Source organism: Pleurodeles waltl, chromosome 10, assembly GCF_031143425.1.
Source record: "Pleurodeles waltl isolate 20211129_DDA chromosome 10, aPleWal1.hap1.20221129, whole genome shotgun sequence".
Classification (NCBI taxonomy): domain Eukaryota; kingdom Metazoa; phylum Chordata; class Amphibia; order Caudata; family Salamandridae; genus Pleurodeles; species Pleurodeles waltl.
The window spans coordinates 36,441,743-36,458,828 of NC_090449.1; the positions used below are offsets into that span (position 1 = coordinate 36,441,743).

Sequence of the window (17,086 nt, forward strand, 5' to 3'; positions counted from 1 at the left end):
TCCACTCACCCTCATCCTTCCTAGAGAAGTAGAACTAGTCTGTGGTCGGTAGGTAACATAACACACACGCTTGTGTTGCTTTCAGGATCTGCTATAGAGTTTTTGCCGCCCTGGGTGAAAGTGCCAAAATCTGCCTCTTCACACTGATGCTTCAAGGCGCATGGCCACACGCGCACAAGGGTAAACAGCAGTTTATTTAACATACATAATGCTCCTTTAACTAGCTGGTGCAAAACACTGTTTTTTTTGTAGCTGAATTCATCTAACTTTCGTTAAACCAAGCTGAGTCCACTGCCTTAGGTGCACATGAGAAATAAACTTGATTTTTGTGAATTTTCTTAGCACTGTGACATCAGTCCTTCCTTGTACGTGTAAGGACAAGATCACAAGGGTACGTTTTTTCTTTTACAGTTTTATTGATGTACAAATGCTGCAAAAGTGACGTCGAAGGTAGCTGAACCTCTTCACTCAGTGTTATAATTGAAAAAGGTGAGATACCAGGATATGATGCAGATGGACCGCTTTCCAAGCAGTGTCACCGGTGGTTACTTCTTGTTCTTTCAGACCCAGACACCCTGGCAATAAAGCCCTCACTCTGGAAAGAAAGTCTTCCTTTGGAAGGAAGATTTTTCATACCTGTTGTCTCCTGCCGCCCATGGCATAAGTGAGCATATGCCGGGTCACAAGGCGGGCCTTGGGCAAGCGTCTGTCCCACTGAAGGAAACGATCAGCTCATGGTTACTGCTACCAGGTCACAGGGTCACAAGAAGAAGGGCTAGCAACATGTTGCCAGTTGACATGGAGCTAAGTTGCAACTCTATTCCTGTCCACTGCAGCTATCCCCTGAGCCCAGACAGGGCAGAATGCATTTGTTACTGTTGAGCACCTTTGGAAGACATCTGGCTTGGCTCAAAAAAGCGACTTCTAAGGTGATCCCACCTAGATCCAGGGTGTTCTGTGTTGGCCAAGAGACCTGGCGCCACTACACATCTTCAGTAGAATCACAAATCATGTAAATTAATTTTACCTTCATCAGTGGTAAACAAGGTAGGTCAGATCCATATCCAATCTTCAAGATAATCGCTTGCACTATAGATTCATGGGAAATTGACCTCACATGAATGTCTCGAAAATCTGGTATGGATCCAACCATCATGGACCAACTTGTACCCTTGTGTTCTGTATTCTGACATTATTTTGAGTACTCCTTCTAATCCATGAAGTGAGAAAGTAGCGCTAAGTGTTGCGTGGAATGTACCTTTTTCTATTGCATGTGTAGTGTGTAGTTTTCTCCATACTTGTGTACTCACGAACATCACTGAGGGTGATCCTTCGAAGGTAGTCTATCAGTTTGTATCCCACCCAGTGTTTTAGGGAACTCCACGAGAGCTGTTCTAAATCCCTTGATGCCTAATTTAAAGCACAGAATGTTCAGTAGAAATGAATGTGTAGCAAAGCACGTCTGATTTAAAGAGTTCATGGTTAGAGTGCACGGTGCAGAATAAATGCGTTGGTTAGGCTGACGTCTGCAGTTATGTTCAGGCTTACGTCTAGGGTTGGATTTAGAGTTAGGGCTAGATTTTGAGTTATGGGTAAAGTTGACCTTATATCCAGGGTTAGGTTTAGGACTGGATTTTGGGGTGGCTTCAGGGTTAGGGTTCAGACTGATCACGTACGGTGCAGGCTCACAGCTAGAGTTAAGTTAATGCCTATGGTTAGGTTTCGGGTTACGGCAGGATATTGGAATGGCTTCAGGATTAGTTTGGGGTCAGGCTTGAGGAGCAAGGTATATGATTAGGGCTACACCTATCGCTAGAGGTAACCATATGACTACAGTTAGGCTACGGTGAGGTTTCACAATATGTTTAGTTATGGTTTAGGGTTAAAGTGAATAGTGTATCATTAGGATTGTGGCTCATAGGACTAGTTCATAATTTAGTTGAATAGTGTTGAGTTGTTTTATAATTGAATTCTTTTCATTTTAGGTGGGATGCTACAAAAATGCCATGCATATAGCAAAACTGCCTTTCAGCAGAACACCTGCACCTATTTCCTTTCCCAGTTGTTCATTCCACTTGACCAGTTACACCTGGTTTCTAGTGAGACCCATTTCAGCTCCAGATTTTGCTAAGAAAAAAGGAAACTTCTCCACGGAAAGGAACCTGTCTCTCCAGAGTCCCTGAACATTTCTCAGAGAGACTGGGAAGACAGGTTCTTTTGCGTGGAGCTCTGAATGAAAGATTCATTTTTTTCCCAGCACAGACCCCCCCCCCCCGCCACCTCATATGCAATAATGTCCAGGCCCAGTGCCCCCGTCCTCTTTGCCTCTCGTCTATGGGCATGGGAGGTAGGGGGCACTGGGAGGTAGGGGGCACTGGGCCTGAACATTATTGCATATGTGACAGGGAGGGGAGATGGGGGTCTGTGCTCCGAAATAAGGGAACTTGCCTTTAGAGCTCCACAGAAAATAGCCCATCTCCCCAGAGTCACTGGGAAAGGAAGTGGTGTTAAGCGGTACACTGCTGAGGCCAGCAGGGGGAGCTGGAGACCGGGTAAGTGCCAGCTGCTAGTGCTGGGCCCTAAAGAAAGGGTGGTCTGAGGCTGTGAGTAAGTGCAGAGGAAGCGATTGCAAGGCTGGTGCAAGACGGGGGTGTTTGGCCCTCCGTAGCAAGTTTGTGACGGAGGGCAGTTGGTGAAGGGAAGTGTGTAGATGTGGTTGAGAGCAGCAGGCTCCTGGCCGGTGGGCTGTGTCAGAGGCCGGCAGCTTTCGCTGCCTAGGGCCCTGCCCTGAATGCGCCCGATCTCGGAAGCGCTAAGCTTCCGAGATAGGGTGCATTCTGGCCAGGGTGCCAGTAGGACATGGTGGCACTCCGCAGCACACGGAATTGCATGTAATTCCAGAGAGTTTTTAGCTAACTCCGTGGAATTCCACAGAGTTCAACTCTGTGAGCTCTGCCCACCCCTAGCCCTAATATGTGCAGCCAAAAAACAAACTAGGTAGATTGCCCTGGTTAAATATAACACACTGAAGCCAGACCCTTCTGGGCACCAATTATCATTGCCAAGCTGCAACTGGATTTCACTGGGATATTTTCCATATGAGTTAAATGCATGTTCAAAAAATAAATTGCAATGCCCGGATGCAACAGAAAACATTTGTTAATGGTCAACTGTAGTTTCCACCATAGTTATGAAGTCCCATTGAGCTTTCAGAACAGCAAGCAAATGGAGAAAAACTCAGGGCATCTGTGGCACATGCACAAGTGTCACACGCCTCATGAGGATGATGCCAGCTTTGCCATAATGTGCACAGATATATAGATATCAGTAACTCTGGCACATCTAATCTACACATTTTTGGCTGAAAACCTTTGGCATGTCATACTTTTACAGTGGCACTGTTAGACCCTAGGTACGCTTCAGAGTGGTGAGGGCTTCATATCGTCACAGTGCTCCCAAGCTGGCCACAATCACACAGTGCGTCAACTGAACAAGTTCCTAGTTCAGTTTTTAGTTTTCAACACTCCATATGCTTCACCACCACCATGACTCTCTTACCAGACTTTTCATTCGGGAACTCAATATTGCATCTCACGACTGGCCCCTCAGACGCCTCACTCTAACCACTCTGCGTACCACCCACAAAGACATTCACTTTCCTCAATTGAAAAAAACCCTTTTCTTTTAAAGAACCACAAAGACGTTTCAGGAGCAATTTTATCAACACTGAACAATAAAAGAACTCGAAGGACAGCAGGTGGTGTCTTCACGGCGCCAGCGCTGTGGTTCGTAGTGCCAATTCTATGTGATCTCCCACACTTTCAGTCTGATGAGTTGTGCATTGTTTTACTTTTGTAGTCCCAAAGGAGCCTTCACTCTGAGCAAGAAGACCCAGCATCTTGCTGAAGATGGCAGTGAGAGGAGAAGATGACAGACTCTCCGATAAGTGGCTTGACCTTGCGCTTGGGATCTATTCACTGGAACAAGCAATGATGGTTGAGAGTCACCACACCTGTTATGATTGTCCTTCAGCGAAGAGAACTCACCATTGCATGTCTCGTCGCGTCGCACTCTATACCAGACCACCATATCCTAAAATATGACTTATAAATCTATCTTTTACAGATTATAGCAGGTTTGGCGGGGGTGCTCCTTAAGCTTTGCATTCAGCTATATGGCACGGTTCATAACTAGTCCATGGTGTTTTTTGTGAACAATCAAGAACCTACAATTCATTGGCCTAATCGAAAACGTAAGAGACCCCCATCAAATCTTGGCTTTTCATAAACCTTTGAGAATCACGCATCTTCGCTCATTGATAAGAGATTGGGAAATTACAGCATGTCTTGACTTAACCCTGAACTCCAAAGAACTTGTCTTTGTCTCGATTTAACCACAAGGTTGATAGGCAATGACTAATACTTGGCTTAACCACTGACCTTAAAAAACGAAATCTTAACTTGAATTGGTGATGAACCTTAAAGAACTCGACTAAAAAATGACTTAATCATGACCTTAACAAGGGTCCTGAGAGAACTTAATACTTTTTTAACTCAATTCTGAACTTTGAACAATTTTGACTTAACTATGAACTTAATATTGCTTTACCAATGCTAAGGCTAACCATAAACTATAGGGATCTTAAATTATTCTTAACTTCTCCATGAATGTGGAAGACGTTCGCTGCATCTTAACCAGGCATTTCTGAGGAGTTTCCCAAACCATAACTTAACCAAAAATGTTAAAGAACTTAGAAACGTCTTGACCGGCCATGAATTATAGAGAACTTAACTCATTGTTCACTTACCAATAGATGGTAAAGAACTAGGTCACGTATTGACTTGCACAGAACTTTGAAGTGCTTTGACTTATCTGGACATGGAAGGGAACTTTACAGAATGTGATTCAACCCAAACTTAACTAGGAACTTTGAAGAACTTGACCCTGTCTTGATTTAACTATGAACTTGGAGAATGTTGAAGTGTGCCTAAGGAACCCATGGCTTCTTGCCTTGTCCACTTACTACATTCTTCGATAGATCTGTACAGTGAGACAATTATTTCATACAGGAGACTCCAATTCAAACAGAGGTTGAAAAACACAAAAAAGAGGAAAGGAGTCTTTGACTTGTATGTCACTTGTGAATAAGTCTTCCTTGACTTGTGTGTCACTTGTGAATAAACCTTCCTTGACTTGTGTATCACTTGTGAATAAGTCTTCCTTGACTTGTGTGTCACTTGTGAATAAGCCTTCCTTGACTTGTGTGACACTTGTGAATAAGCCTTCCTTGACTTGTGTGTCGCTTGTGAATAAGTCTATGGCTTCTTAACCAGTCTTGAGTGTTAGAGGAAGGAGCAGCTGTATGGATTGTCAGAGTCCCGTTGAAAGAGCCCTCAAACAGTGAGCCGGAAGTATAGTAGGCAAAATCCCATCTGAGACAAGGTACAGTTTGGACCAATCAGTGCAAAGTGAGAGTGCAGAAAAAACCCTTTGTCTAGAGCCAAACTCAGCAGACCCCTTTCTGCCAGAAGGCCCCTGTCGCAAAAGGGTCTTGTCACATGCCGGAGTCGCTGGCTGGTTCGAGAAGAGTTCCTACCAGTCAAGGAGAGAAAATATTGGCCATGCTCTCCAACGATGACCCCTCTCATGAGAAGCCTAGAAGGTCCATAGCGTCTTCAGTGCTCTGTGTAGGCAGGATTGCTGGTTCTGTTGGAAGGCACTTCTGTGTACACATCCCCGGGGGACCTCTGTTCTCCAAGTGTTGTGGTGAGAGCGAGGTGGGGTTCAGAAGAGCTTTCTACGTGTGCAAAGCCAGTGATGTCTCCCTGAGTAGGACTGGAGGAGGTCTGTGGCAATCTCAATATCGCGGGTGAATCTGCAGAGGGGGGAAGAATGTGACACAATACGTTTGTTAGAGGACTTTACAGAGGGAAGCAGAGGGCTTTCATGCAAACTGTCCCTTACGCACTTTACCGAAAGAATGACCGGACCACCAGAGAAAACTGTTCCCCGTACATTTCAGAACACTTGAATGCAAGCTGTACCCTGAAACATTTCACCGACAATAGAACCAACCGTATCCAAACACACTGTACAGAAACCCAGCACATTCAAGGGAGAGTCAACCTAAAAGCACTTTACATATGTTTTGAGGTATCTGAGACCTGATACATTTAACCACAGTTTGGTTTTAGTTTTCATGTAAATAGCACTGCAACACTTATACTAACACATAACTCACTCACACTGCGCCGTAATACAGGAGCACCTTGATTACTTTACTTTAAATTGTTGAGTTTAAGTTTCCAATAAATGTGATATATTACTCACAAACCCCACCGGTACAGAAAGTTCTTTATGGTACAACCACTGTCGTGGAGGTTAATTCATATCCTTCCCCCTGTGCCAAAACATTTTTTTTATATATTATTCACTTACCCAGGTCCCAGGGTACTGGGTTGCCCCATTTTTTTTCAAAATAAAAGCACTTTACAAGCTGATACCTCACACTGTCATTTTAAACTGTATTTCTAAAACACTTTTCAAGCTGTGTCCACAAGCACTTACTAGGCTCCCAATCCCATCCATGTAAAACTGTTTGCCAAAGCACTTTTCCAACTAACTGTGTCCCAGAGCACTTTCAAAAACTGTCTCCCACGGCACTGAATAGAGACATAACTCTGTTGATCTAAACTGTATGCCAAGGCACTTTGCAAACTAAGGGGGTCATTCTGACTCCCGCCGGGCGCGGTCACTGCGCGCCCGGCGGGAGCCGCCAAAATACCGTACCGCGGTCGGAAGACCGCGGCGGGTATTTTGAGTTTTCCCCTGGGCTGGCGGGCGGCCTTCAAAAGGCCACCCGCCAGCCCAGGGGAAAACGACCTTCCCACCATGAAGCTGCTATGCAGACAGTGAAATACAAGCGGGCCCTCTTACGGGCCCCGCGACACCCCCTACCGCCATCCTGTTCCTGGCGAGCGAACCGCCAGGAACAGGATGGCGGTAGGGGGTGTCAGAATCCCCAAGGCGGCGCAGCATGCTGCGCCGCCTTGGAGGATTCTGACGGGCAGCGGAAAACCGGCGGGAGACCGCCGGTTTTCCTGCACTGACCGCGGCCAAAGCACCGCGGTCAGAATGCCCTGCGGGGCACCGCCGGTCTGTCGGCGGTGCTCCCGCCGACCCTGGCCCCGGCGGTCTGAGACCGCCGGGGTCAGAATGACCCCCTAAGTGTCTCCCAAAGCATGTAAAAGAGGCACAACCCCATCCATTTAAACTGTATGCCAAAGCACTTTTCAAACTAACTGCACACCAAAGCACTTTACAGCTACATAACTCCATCCATGTAAACTGTGTCACAAAGTACTTTTCAAACTCACTTTACTCAAAAGCACTTTACAAAGAGACCACTCCAAATATATGTCCAGGATCTCAAAATACGTTACAAACTTTACAGGCACAGTAATGTTACTACAAACTGTTTCAAAAATACTTTATTGAGATAATATACCTTCCATACATACTATCTTTACAGGCAGAAGTGCCCCACTATGTATCCAAACAACAGTAAAGCACTTTACAGACAGTACCCTTGATAAAAACCATGTGCCAAAGCACTTTATCGCTTTACGGATATAATACTCCTTCCATATAAACTATCTCAAACGCTTTACAGACAGAAACACCACAGTATCTATAATAACAATACTGCAGTACTTTACAGACAGACAGTACTCTTATACAAACTGTGACCATATGTACAAAAACAATTTCTGGTCGCAAATGGGTCGATTCGCTGAATCAGCCTGTTTGGGACTGTAGTGTAGTATTTTAGTACATACAAATTCCAAATTACGATTCAGTAACTTGTTACCGAATTGCAATTTGGTTAAGCGATTCGGTATTTGTGGGGAGCATGTTTAGGGCGCCCTTTCCCAATACAGAATCACAGTGGTATGCATGAATGTTTTGTGACTGAATTAGGGTTGCAAAACATTCGTATTTTACCAACACCTCGAAGAAGGCGGTCACCATTTCCAAATGGGAATTCCACTTTGTGAATGTTCAAACAAATATTTTTTAAGAGAAGGCGATGGTCCCACCCACCACTGTTTACTCTTAAAATATTAAACTTAAACATTTCATTTTAATTTTTGAAATGCACCCCATTTTCCTTCCAGGAAAACTGCTGCATTAAAAAAAATTCTTTATGAAAAAGTAATCACAGACATGAGGTGCACTGACTGAGCAGTCTGTGGGTGACAGCGCACTGCCTGAGCAGTCTATGGGTGACAGCGCGTAGCAGGACTGAGGTGCACTGCCTGAGCAGTCTGTGGGTGACAGTGCGTAGCAGGACCTAGGGCGCACTGCCTGAGCAGTCTGTGGGTGACAGCGCGTAGCAGGACTGAGGAGCACTGCCTGAGCAGTCTGTGGGTGACAGCGCGTAGCAGGACCTAGGGCGCACTGCCTGAGCAGTCTGTGGGTGACATCGCGTAGCAGGACTTAGGAGCACTGACTGAGCAGTCTGTGGGTGACAGCGCGTAGCAGGACCTGGGGCTCACTGCCTGAGCAGTCTGTGGGTGACAGCGCGTAGCAGGACTGAGGAGCACTGCCGGAGCAGTCTGTGGGTGACAGCCCGTAGCAGGACCTAGGGCGCACTGCCTGAGCAGTCTGTGGGTGACAGCGCGTAGCAGGACTGAGGAGCACTGCCTGAGCAGTCTGTGGGTGACAGCGCGTAGCAGGACTGAGGAGCACTGCCTGAGCAGTCTGTGGGTGACATCGCGTAGCAGGACTGAGGAGCACTGCCTGAGCAGTCTGTGGGTGACATCGCGTAGCAGGACTGAGGTGCACTGCCTGAGCAGTCTGTGGGTGACAGCGCGTAGCAGGACTGAGGAGCACTGCCTGAGCAGTCTGTGGGTGACAGCGCGTAGCAGGACTGAGGTGCTCTGCCTGAGCAGTCTGTGGGTGACAGCGCGTAGCAGGACTGAGGAGCACTGCCTGAGCAGTCTGTGGGTGACAGCGCGTAGCAGGACTGAGGCGCACTGCCTGAGCAGTCTGTGGGTGACAGCGCGTAGCAGGACTGAGGAGCACTGCCTGAGCAGTCTGTGGGTGACAGCGCGTAGCAGGACTGAGGCGCTCTGCCTGAGCAGTCTGTGGGTGACAGCGCGTAGCAGGACTGAGGAGCACTGCCTGAGCAGTCTGTGGGTGACAGCGCGTAGCAGGACTGAGGCGCTCTGCCTGAGCAGTCTGTGGGTGACAGCGCGTAGCAGGACTGAGGAGCACTGCCTGAGCAGTCTGTGGGTGACAGCGCGTAGCAGGACTGAGGAGCACTGCCTGAGCAGTCTGTGGGTGACAGCGCGTAGCAGGACTGAGACGCACTGCCTGAGCAGTCTGTGGGTGACAGCGCGTAGCAGGACTGAGGTGCACTGCCTGAGCAGTCTGTGGGTGACAGCGCGTAGCAGGACTGAGGAGCACTGCCTGAGCAGTCTGTGGGTGACAGCGCGTAGCAGGACTGAGGAGCACTGCCTGAGCAGTCTGCGGGTGACAGCGCGTAGCAGGACTGAGACGCACTGCCTGAGCAGTCTGCGGGTGACAGCGCGTAGCAGGACTGAGAAGCACTGCCTGAGCAGTCTGTGGGTGACATCGCGTAGCAGGACTGAGGCGCACTGCCTGAGCAGTCTGTGGGTGACAGCGCGTAGCAGGACTGAGACGCACTGCCTGAGCAGTCTGTGGGTGACAGCGCACTGCCTGAGCAGTCTGTGGGTGACAGCGCGTAGCAGGACCTGGGGAGCACTGCCTGAGCAGTCTGTGGGTGACAGCGCACTGCCTGAGCAGTCTGTGGGTGACAGCGCGTAGCAGGACTGAGGCGCACTGCCTGAGCAGTCTGTGGGTGACAGCGCGTAGCAGGACTGAGACGCACTGCCTGAGCAGTCTGTGGGTGACAGCGCGTAGCAGGACTGAGACGCACTGCCTGAGCAGTCTGTGGGTGACAGCGCACTGCCTGAGCAGTCTGTGGGTGACAGCGCGTAGCAGGACTGAGGCGCTCTGCCTGAGCAGTCTGTGGGTGACAGCACGTAGCAGGACTGAGGAGCACTGCCTGAGCAGTCTGTGGGTGACAGCGCGTAGCAGGACTGAGGAGCACTGCCTGAGCAGTCTGTGGGTGACAGCGCGTAGCAGGACTGAGACGCACTGCCTGAGCAGTCTGTGGGTGACAGCGCGTAGCAGGACTGAGGTGCACTGCCTGAGCAGTCTGTGGGTGACAGCGCGTAGCAGGACTGAGGAGCACTGCCTGAGCAGTCTGTGGGTGACAGCGCGTAGCAGGACTGAGGAGCACTGCCTGAGCAGTCTGCGGGTGACAGCGCGTAGCAGGACTGAGACGCACTGCCTGAGCAGCCTGCGGGTGACAGCGCGTAGCAGGACTGAGAAGCACTGCCTGAGCAGTCTGTGGGTGACATCGCGTAGCAGGACTGAGGCGCACTGCCTGAGCAGTCTGTGGGTGACAGCGCGTAGCAGGACTGAGACGCACTGCCTGAGCAGTCTGTGGGTGACAGCGCACTGCCTGAGCAGTCTGTGGGTGACAGCGCGTAGCAGGACCTGGGGAGCACTGCCTGAGCAGTCTGTGGGTGACAGCGCACTGCCTGAGCAGTCTGTGGACTGAGGCGCACTGCCTGAGCAGTCTGTGGGTGACAGCGCGTAGCAGGACTGAGACGCACTGCCTGAGCAGTCTGTGGGTGACAGCGCGTAGCAGGACTGAGACGCACTGCCTGAGCAGTCTGTGGGTGACAGCGCACTGCCTGAGCAGTCTGTGGGTGACAGCGCGTAGCAAGACTGAGGCGCACTGCCTGAGCATTCTGTGGGTGACAGCGCGTAGCAGGACTGAGGAGCACTGCCTGAGCAGTCTGTGGGTGACAGCGCGTAGCAGGACTGAGGAGCACTGCCTGAGCAGTCTGTGGGTGACAGCGCATAGCAGGACTGAGGAGCACTGCCTGACAGCGCATAGCAGGACTGAGGTGCACTGCCTGAGCAGTCTGTGGGTGACAGCGCGTAGCAGGACTGAGACGCACTGCACATAGCAGGACTGAGGTGCACTGCCTGAGCAGTCTGTGGGTGACAGCGCATAGCAGGACTGAGGAGCACTGCCTGACAGCGCATAGCAGGACTGAGGTGCACTGACTGAGCAGTCTATGGGTGACTGCGCATAGCAGGACCTGGGGTGCACTGACTGAGCAGTCTGTGGGTGACAGCGCGTAGCAGGACTGAGGAGCACTGACTGAGCAGTCTGTGGGTGGCAGCGCATAGCAGGACTGAGGTGCACTGACTGAGCAGCCTGTGGGTGACAGCGCATAGCAGGACTGAGGTGCACTGCCTGAGCAGCCTGTGGGTGACAGCGCATAGCAGGACTGAGGTGCACTGCCTGACAGCGCATAGCAGGACTGAGGTGCACTGCCTGACAGCGCATAGCAGGACTGAGGTGCACTGACTGAGCAGTCTATGGGTGACAGCGCATAGCAGGACTGAGGAGCACTGCCTGAGCAGTCTGTGGGTGGCAGCGCATAGCAGGACTGAGACGCACTGCCTGAGCAGTCTGTGGGTGACAGCGCGTAGCAGGACTGAGGAGCACTGCCTGAGCAGTCTGTGGGTGACAGCGCGTAGCAGGACTGAGGCGCACTGCACATAGCAGGACTGAGGTGCACTGACTGAGCAGTCTGTGGGTGACAGCGCGTAGCAGGACCTGCTGCAGGACAGGACTGAGGCGCACTTTGTCTGGTGGGGGGCAAGATACAAATGCACTGGCAGAGCTATGAATTGGGGTCCCAGTACTGGAATATCCGTTGTCTGGTGGGGGTCAAGATAGAAGTGCACTAGCGGAGCTGTGTTTTCGAGTCCCATTACTGGACTATCCGTATTCTTGTGCGGGTCAGGATAGAAGTGCACTGCAGAGCTGTGTTTTTAGTCCCAGTACTGGAATACTCAGTGCCTAGTGGGTTGGGGGGAGGTCAGGGTTGAGACACACTGTCAGAGCTGTGTTTTGGGGTCCCAGTACTGGAATATCCGTTGTCTGGTGAGGTCCGGGTTGAGGTGCACTGTCAGAACTGTGCTTTGGGTCCCAGTACTAGAAAACTCAGTGACTGGTGGGGTCAGGATAGAAGCGCACTGGCAGAGCTGTGTTTTGGGGTCCCAGTACTGGAATACTCAGTGTCTGGTGGGGGTCAGGATAGAAGCGTACTGGCAGAGCTGTGTTTTGGGTCCCAGTACTGGAATATCTGTTGTCTGGTGGGGGTCAGGATAGAACTGCACTGTCAGAGCTGTGTTTTGGGTCCCAGTACTGGAATACTCAGTGTCTGGTGGGGGTCAGGGTTGAGGCGCACTGACAGAGCTGTGTTTGGGGGTCCCAGTACTGGAATACTCAGTGTCTGGTGGGGGTCAGGATAGAAGCGTACTGGCAGAGCTTTGTTTTGGGTCCCAGTACTGGAATATCTGTTGTCTGGTGGGGGTCAGGATAAAACTGCACTGTCAGAGCTGTGTTTTGGGTCCCAGTACTGGAATACTTAGTGTCTGGTGGTGGTGTCGGGGGCTGGGGGTGGGAGGGTGTCAGGATAGAAGCGTACTGGCAGAGCTGTGTTTTGGGTCCCAGTACTGGAATATCTGTTGTCTGGTGGGGGTCAGGATAGAACTGCACTGTCAGAGCTGTGTTTTGTGTCCCAGTACTGGAATACTCAGTGTCTGGTGGGGGTCAGGGTTGAGGCGCACTGACAGAACTGTGTTTTGGGTCCCAGTACTGGAATACTCAGTGTGTCGGGGTCATGGTTGAAGCGTACTGTCAGAGCTGTGTTTTGTGTCCCAGTACTGGAATACTCAGTGTCTGGTGGGGGTCAGGGTTGAGGCGCACTGTCAGAGTTGTGTTTTGTGTCCCAGTACTGGAATACTCAGTGTCTGGTGGGGGTAAGGGTTGAGGCGCACTGTTAGAGCTGTGTTTTGGGTCCCAGTACTGGAATACTCAGTGTCTCGGGTCATGGTTGAAGCGTACTGTTAGAGCTGTGTTTTTGGGTCCCAGTACTGGAATACTCAGTGTCTCAGGGTCATGGTTGAGGCGCACTGGCAGAGCTGTGTTTTGTGTCCCAGTACTGGAATACTCAGTATCTGCTGGGGGTCAGGGTTGAGGCGCACTGTCAGAGCTGTGTTTTGGGTCCCAGAACTGGAATACTCAGTGTCTGGTGGGGGTCAGGATTGAGGCGCACTGTCAGAGCTGTGTTTTGGGGTCCCAGTACTGGAATACTCAGTGTCTGGTGGGGGTCAGGGTTAAGGCGCACTGTCAGAGCTGTGTTTTGGGGTCCCAGTACTGGAATACTCAGTGTCTGGTGGGGGTCAGGATTGAGGCGCACTGTCAGAGCTGTGTTTTGGGGTCCCAGTACTGGAATACTCAGTATCTGCTGGGGGTCAGGGTTGAGGCGCACTGTCAGAGCTGTGTTTTGGGTCCCAGTACTGGAATACTCAGTGTCTGCTGGGGGTCAGGGTTGAGGTGCACTGTCAGAGCTGTGTTTTGGGTCCCAGTACTGGAATACTCAGTGTCTCGGGGTCATGGTTGAAGCGTACTGGCAGAGCTGTGTTTTGGGTCCCAGTACTGGAACCACCAGTGACTGCTGTAGCGGGCAGTGACAAAGCCTCTGTGCGGCCCAATCTCTGCAGCTGCCAATGCAGCAGAACCAGAGACATTTTAAGGATGGCAAAGTGGTCTCTGGCCCAGGGCCGCAGCACTTCAGGGGGGGCCCTCAGAGAGCTAGCTCTCTTCTGCAGTCTTGCCCTGTTGACTCTGAATAATTCTTAAACAGATTGTTTTAAATACGGCTTTCCTTTCATTTATTTTAATGTGGGTGATGTGTGAAAGTCTATTACAGACATTTTGCAGAGAAATGTTATGTTTATTTTTCATGTGATATGCATAAAAATGTTATATCAAAACTGGACCTCACATGAGAAATGGGAGGGTGTCACAGACATTATTTGCAGTAATATTAGTGAGCTGCGGCCGTGTTACAATATTGAAAACACACATCACTGTCGCTGAATATTACATGTAAACACATTTAGAATTTGGACCAGTGTGCCTGTGCCCTGTCACTGACCTGGCCAAACAGGCATGAAAGAGCTGAAACTGGATCATTAATTCAAGCAGTTGCGAACAGGCCCCCCCGAAAAACGTTTTGCCCTCAAAATCCTTAAGATGTCCCTCCCAGAACCACATGAAACATTTCCAGAGACGCCCTTACCTTCGTGGTTTTCACCCGGTTGCCCTGAAAACACATCCAGCCCGAGTTATCCGGCAGGGTTTTGCACTCCTCCCCTTCTAGGCAGGGCTCCATCTCACACCACCACTTCCCGGTCACGATGGAGGCTGGGGAGAGAGAAGAGAGGGGGCGGTTACTAGTGCAGGCCCCTGCCGATCACATAGGGTGACCACCTGGCATTGAGGCAAATTCTGGACAGGACTGTAAAAAATTCTGGACAAAGGTTCAAAATTCAGTTAAAAAATTCAGGACAAAGGGTCAAAATTCAGGACAAAAATTCAAGAACAAACGTCAGTTTTACAGACACACGCAAGAGAGGCCATGCCGCACTATGTTGTCAGTGCATTTATTTACTCTTTTTTTTAACATAGCACTATTTATTCACTGGGGTCTTTTGTGATTGCCTCCTGGTGTGCTACATTCAGGTGTCACATTACGTCCTTGTTCAGTATTAAATGAATGCCCTTCAGTACTGTGGCAAGGCCATCACCCCCACCCAAATCTACCCAATCTTTCTTGAAGAGAAAGTAACAGCAATTTTTTTATTATGTTTCTGAACATTTTAAAGCCCCTGGACAATAGTTTGGGAAACATTATGGTAATTAACCTTTAAACAAATTGAACAAAATCATCTGGCTTAGCTTAACCACCCATTGACTTTCAACCTAAAAAAAATTAAAGAGGCAGGGCAGATGGTGTGGGCGACAGTCTCACACCTAATGTTAGGATCTGAGGTACCCACAACTTGTCTGTAGTCTTACAGCATTAGAGTGTATGTCTGGGACTATACATTTATCTCACATGAGTCTACTCTGCACTCTATGACACTGCACCACTCTGCATTACTGCACTCTCTGCCACTCTATTGTATGCCATTCTACTCCACTGCACTCTATGCTACTCTGCCCCATGCCACTCTATGCCACTGCACTCTGTGCCAATACACTCTAAACAACTGCACTGTACACCACTGCCCTCTACTCTGCACCACTGTACTCTACGCCACTGCTCTCTGTGCCCCTGTACTCCACTCTACATCACTGCACTGAACTCTACTCTGCAACATTGCACTCTCCGCCACTGTACTGTACACCAATCTACTCTGTACTACTGCACTCAATGCCACTGCACTCTATGCGACTCTTCTCTGCTTCACTGCACTCTACGCGACTGCACTCTACAGCACTATACTCTACTTTGCACTGCACCACTCTACACTACACCACTGCACTCTCTGCCACATGAGTCTACTCTGCACTCTATGCCACTGCACCACTCTACACTACTGCACTCGTTGCCACTCTATTGTATGCCACTCTACTCCACTGCTCTCTGTGCCACTCTACTCCATTCTACATCACTGCACTGATACTCCACTCTGCAACATTGCATTCTCCGCCACTGTACTGTACACCAATCTACGTACTACTGCATTCTAGCCACTGTACTATATGCCACTCTACTCTGCATCACTCCACTCTACGCGACTGCACTCTACACCACTATACTTTACTCTGCCCTGCACCAATCTACACTATGCCACTGCACTCTCTGCCACACAAGCCTTCTCTGCACTCTATGCCACTGCACCACTCTACACTACTGCACTCTCTGCCACTCTACTCCACTGCACTCTCTGCCACTCTACTCTGTCCGATGCCACTGCTCTCTAATCCACTGCACTCTACACCAATGCACTCTAAACAACTGCACTGTACCCTGCACTACAGGGCTCTCTGCCACTGCTCCTATGCCGCTCTACTCCACTCCACACCACTATGCCACTAACGTTTAGCCATGAACAGCAGCCACTCTGGTGTATACATGGCTAAAACAAATTGGCAAAGCCAATAACTCTTGCGTAAACTAGACCTATTGGCTTTGCCAATGTTTGTTAATACTATGAAGTACCGAGGCCCCTGAAAGAACTGTGAATGTGTAAGTCCTTATTTTAAACATGCATTTGATGCCTAGTCAGGGATAGTGAGCGCTATATAAAAACCATTACATCATATATAGGCTGCTACAAAATGCGCAAATACTTTTTGGTTAAATAAAAAAAAAATCCTTCTCAAATACAGATTTGAATAATATACGGTTTATACCTAGTACTAACATTTTTTATAACACTCCATTAAAACCACACATCACCTTGGAACACCATTGCAGTACCTCTCTAAAAGAAAATATCTTTGCCTTCAGAAAGCTTCAAGGGACTCCTTTTGGTTAAAGTGGATGCAGGTTTTCAAGCCCCTTTACATTTGTCGATTTACCAGTTGCCCACATTTGTATTTTTTTAGGGGAAGGAGACACCCTGGCAAGAAGATCTGTTTCTGTTCTGTCTGCCCCTCCCTCCCTCTGAGCACAGAAGACCCCCTGCCTTTCACTCCAACTGGGGAAACTAATCTGCCCGTAATTTCGCCCTGCCGTCCTCTGGTGAAAGGCTAAAATTAGGGACAAATGCCAAATTACGGGCAGTCTGTGAAAGGACGGGTGGTCACCCTACGATCACAGGCCTCGTGTGTGCAAGGGAGGTGACTGTGCTGTTCCTCACTCTCTGGGTGAAGGGGTGACAGGATGCATGTGTGCAGCAGCCCCGGGTCACCAGTCCAGCCCTAGACTGAGCTCAGAGAGGGAGGCCTGGGTGTGTGTGCAAGGGATGTCTCTGTGCTGTTCATCAGTGCATAGGTGAAGGGTGGTCATGTGTGCGGCAACCCATGGAAACCAACCCACCCTGGGCTATAGTGCAATGTCAGGCACCTGGAGATTCTTTGCAAGAGAAGACGCTCTGCTCCGTGTACACG

At 49.7% G+C, this 17,086-nt stretch overlaps 1 protein-coding gene across 1 annotated transcript in view; it reads right to left on the reverse strand.

Moving 5' to 3' along the window:
• Positions 1–408: 408 nt before the first annotated feature.
• The window catches only part of LOC138261005 (chemokine-like protein TAFA-1), a 232,744-nt gene continuing 216,066 nt past the window's right edge, over positions 409–17,086 (reverse strand). Inside the window, exons 4-5 of the mRNA XM_069209596.1 lie at positions 14,265–14,389; positions 409–5,875 (exon numbers count right to left, since the gene is read on the reverse strand). Of these exons, the coding sequence (XP_069065697.1) occupies positions 5,858–5,875; positions 14,265–14,389 (143 nt within the window). The 3' untranslated portion in view covers positions 409–5,857. The remainder of the gene's footprint in view (positions 5,876–14,264; positions 14,390–17,086) is intronic.